The 3,114-nt window shown below is 47.0% G+C and overlaps 1 protein-coding gene across 1 annotated transcript in view; it reads right to left on the bottom strand.

Annotated features, from left to right (window-relative positions):
* Window positions 1–1,635, bottom strand: part of SARC_08570 (hypothetical protein) — a gene marked incomplete at its 5' end in the record, with an annotated part of 5,161 nt that extends 3,526 nt beyond the window's left edge. The window contains 2 exons of the mRNA XM_014297456.1: window positions 93–273; window positions 1,577–1,635. Of these exons, the coding sequence (XP_014152931.1) occupies window positions 93–273; window positions 1,577–1,635 (240 nt within the window). The remainder of the gene's footprint in view (window positions 1–92; window positions 274–1,576) is intronic.
* Window positions 1,636–3,114: the final 1,479 nt, after the last annotated feature.

The raw sequence follows: 3,114 nt of genomic DNA, 5'->3' as shown, positions 1-3,114 counted from the left end.
CATCCTCCTAGGATTTCTATAGATCGAACACCCACTGCTTCAGCGCTTGACAAAACATATCGCATACTCGTAATTCACCCAACGTCCAATACCTGTGGAAACATAGAGGGTTTCTCTAGTTGCTGATTGGTGCTTTCTGTTTGGGACTGGCTCAGCATCTCCAACAGATTCTGACCCGTGGCACCAGACTGACCGGCGGTATTTGGAGCGTTCTGATTGGTTGCCCAGTTTCGGTTGACTGACGGGTTCTCAGGGTCGTCTTCGTTGTAGGCGCTGCGGGGTGCAGGTACAGAGTTTCGGCGTGGGGTTTAGGGGTTTAGGGGTTTAGGGTTATAGTGCGGTGCTGATGAAGTATAGTATAGTGTTCAACGATAGCGGCCCACCCAGTACCTCAGTACATGGAAAGGTCCCCCAGCTCTGCTAAATAACGAAGTAGTTGATCGCGCCGTGAGTTGGGCTTATCAAATACAACACACTATGAGACCATCCAATACCACAGCGTATCCCTTTGTCTAATAGTGCTGATAAGGACAACACCGCAGTATACCGTAGATACGGATTCAATACAATACCATACCGTACTCCTGATAGTCCAGTATAGGGGCTTAGGGGTTTAGGGTTAGGGGTTTAGGGTTAGGGGCTAGGGTTTATACAACCAGTGTAACGAAGTGTTTCAGACTACAATGTACTGGAAGTGTTCACACCATGCCGTACTCGTTAATAGTCCAGTATAGGGTTTTAGGGGGGTTGTAGAGTTAGGGGCCAGGGTATATAAAACCAGTATAGCGGAGTGTTTCAGACCACAATGTACTGGAAGTATTCGCGAACACGTTGCTTTACAGCTCGGTAGAACGAGGTAGCAACCACCTCAAAACATCACACTATCCATAACAATTGACATGCAAGTGCCACACCACACACCATTGGCGCACTCAGCACCACCAACCCATGCCACAGCACATCATCCAATACCACACTATCTCCAACCCCACCGATTGTCCTACTACGCAAACACACTCAGCACCACCAACTCATGCCATAGCACATCCTCCAATACCACAGTAGCTCTAACCCCACCGATTGTCCCTACGCAACAAACTCAGCACCACCAACCCATAGCACATCATCCAACACCACACTATCTCCAACCCCACCGATTGTCCCTACGCAACAAAACAAGCCAAGCCAAGCCAAGCCAAGCTAGGCTAAGCAAAACTAAGGGTGCTATCATAAATATATGTGATAGCGCACTTGCCGCCTCTGGGCACCACTGGGCGTACACGCGCACACGCGCACACCAAACAGGCAAGTAATCCCACAGACTCAGTTGGACACGAAGAAACAAACCCCTCTCCCAGGCCATCCGGACCATTCATACTAACACCTATACATAGGCCCTGGTGGCACTATCTCCGTCTCTCCACCCATATCTATACCCCCCCCACACAGTAGTAAGCCCCGTCTCCTAGCCCAGACAGTTGCCTATGCCTCACCCATTGACAGCAACAGTACACCCCCCAGTAGACCCCCCCCACCCCCCAACCCCAATGCCACAGAGCTATGGTAGTACACACACCTCATCAAGCACTCGGAGATGGAGATGTGATCGTGCTCGTTGTAGAACCAGATACCCATGATCGAACCGCTTTCATTCCGGTACATGAGATAGGGAGGTTCTACCTGTAGGTGAGATGGCGGGAGAGTGCGAAGGATGTCAGAGGGAGTATACATGTGTATACAAAGACAGGGGCTAGTACGGCTACTCTGTTTCTATATAGGATTGGATTCGAATACGTTGACTCAAACAATACCTACTATAGGCTGGACAGGGGCATACTCTATGGTGTACATGTGACTATCCCTCAGACCAAACGTACCACGCAATTGCACACAATACACAACGGTAGTGCTTTGGGCGTGCAATCGATCGTACGCATTCACCATGCCTCTCCGCACCCCAGCCAGTGATCTGCCCAAAACGTTAACACGCCATACCTTGATCTTCATAAGCGGCGTGATGAGTTCGTTTATATTTTCCATTCCCATGCGATTCATGAGAAAGAACCCGAACTTCGGCGCCGCAGATCTAAGTATGAGGGCGTTTGTCAATACAGTGGCGTCGAAAAAGGTGTTTTGCTGCCAGCGATGGAGATAGAACTGCAGTGCCACAGGAGGCCGTTCTCCAGGAACACTCCAGAAACACCCAACAATAGAAACACACAACAACATTGACTACAGTATGCCTGGGAGTGTGTTGTTAGATCGATGCCTCAAGCCTTCCTCGGGTAATCCTTCGGATAACGCATAAAGCACCGATGACAACACAGCCCCAGTCGTGCAATTCCACCGAAAAAAAAAAACAGATAAAAGCCAAAAGAATGTTGAGATGGCGCAATCATACAGTGAATCAGAGAATAAAGGCCAAAAATATGTTGGGATTCGCATACCTGCGGTAGACAAATAAGGAACCCTCCATGTCCATTTTCCTCTATAGAAGTTTTTGGAAGTTTCAAATCCCGGTGTGGAGAACAAGCGTGTTATTTAGAACACGCTTAAACAAGCAGCGCACGTGCATACATGAACCACGAGCAGCCGATATCAAATAAGATACCCGACGAAGGTAGAACTGGCTGACTGGTAGGGAATATAAGGGCCCTCTCTGTGCCAGCCCAAGCAGGATAAGGTGATACAGATATTTCCAACAAGGTGTATGGTACCGAACTGGCCAGGAAACCCAGGTGATGTCCGTCTGGTTGTGAACGCTAGAATAGCATAGACCTCACAGGGAAGAATGCATGGTCTTATGGTAGAGCAACGTGTAATTAAACTGCCCATGCAGCATGATAAGCGTAACAGTACACAAAAACACATATACTGGTTGTCAGCTGTGCATATATATATATATATATATATATATATATATTACATACATACACACACACACAACAGACACACACACACACACACACACACACACGCACACACACACATATATATATATAATCTATATACATATGCATATATAGATACACACACACACATATATATATATATATATATACATACATACATACATACATACATACATACATACATACATACATACATACATAC

The sequence above is a fragment of the Sphaeroforma arctica genome (assembly GCF_001186125.1).
Source record: "Sphaeroforma arctica JP610 unplaced genomic scaffold supercont1.783, whole genome shotgun sequence".
NCBI lineage: Eukaryota > Ichthyosporea > Ichthyophonida > Sphaeroforma > Sphaeroforma arctica.
The sequence above is the reverse complement of the archived record's forward strand: the minus strand, read 5'-3'. Positions and strand labels throughout refer to the sequence as shown.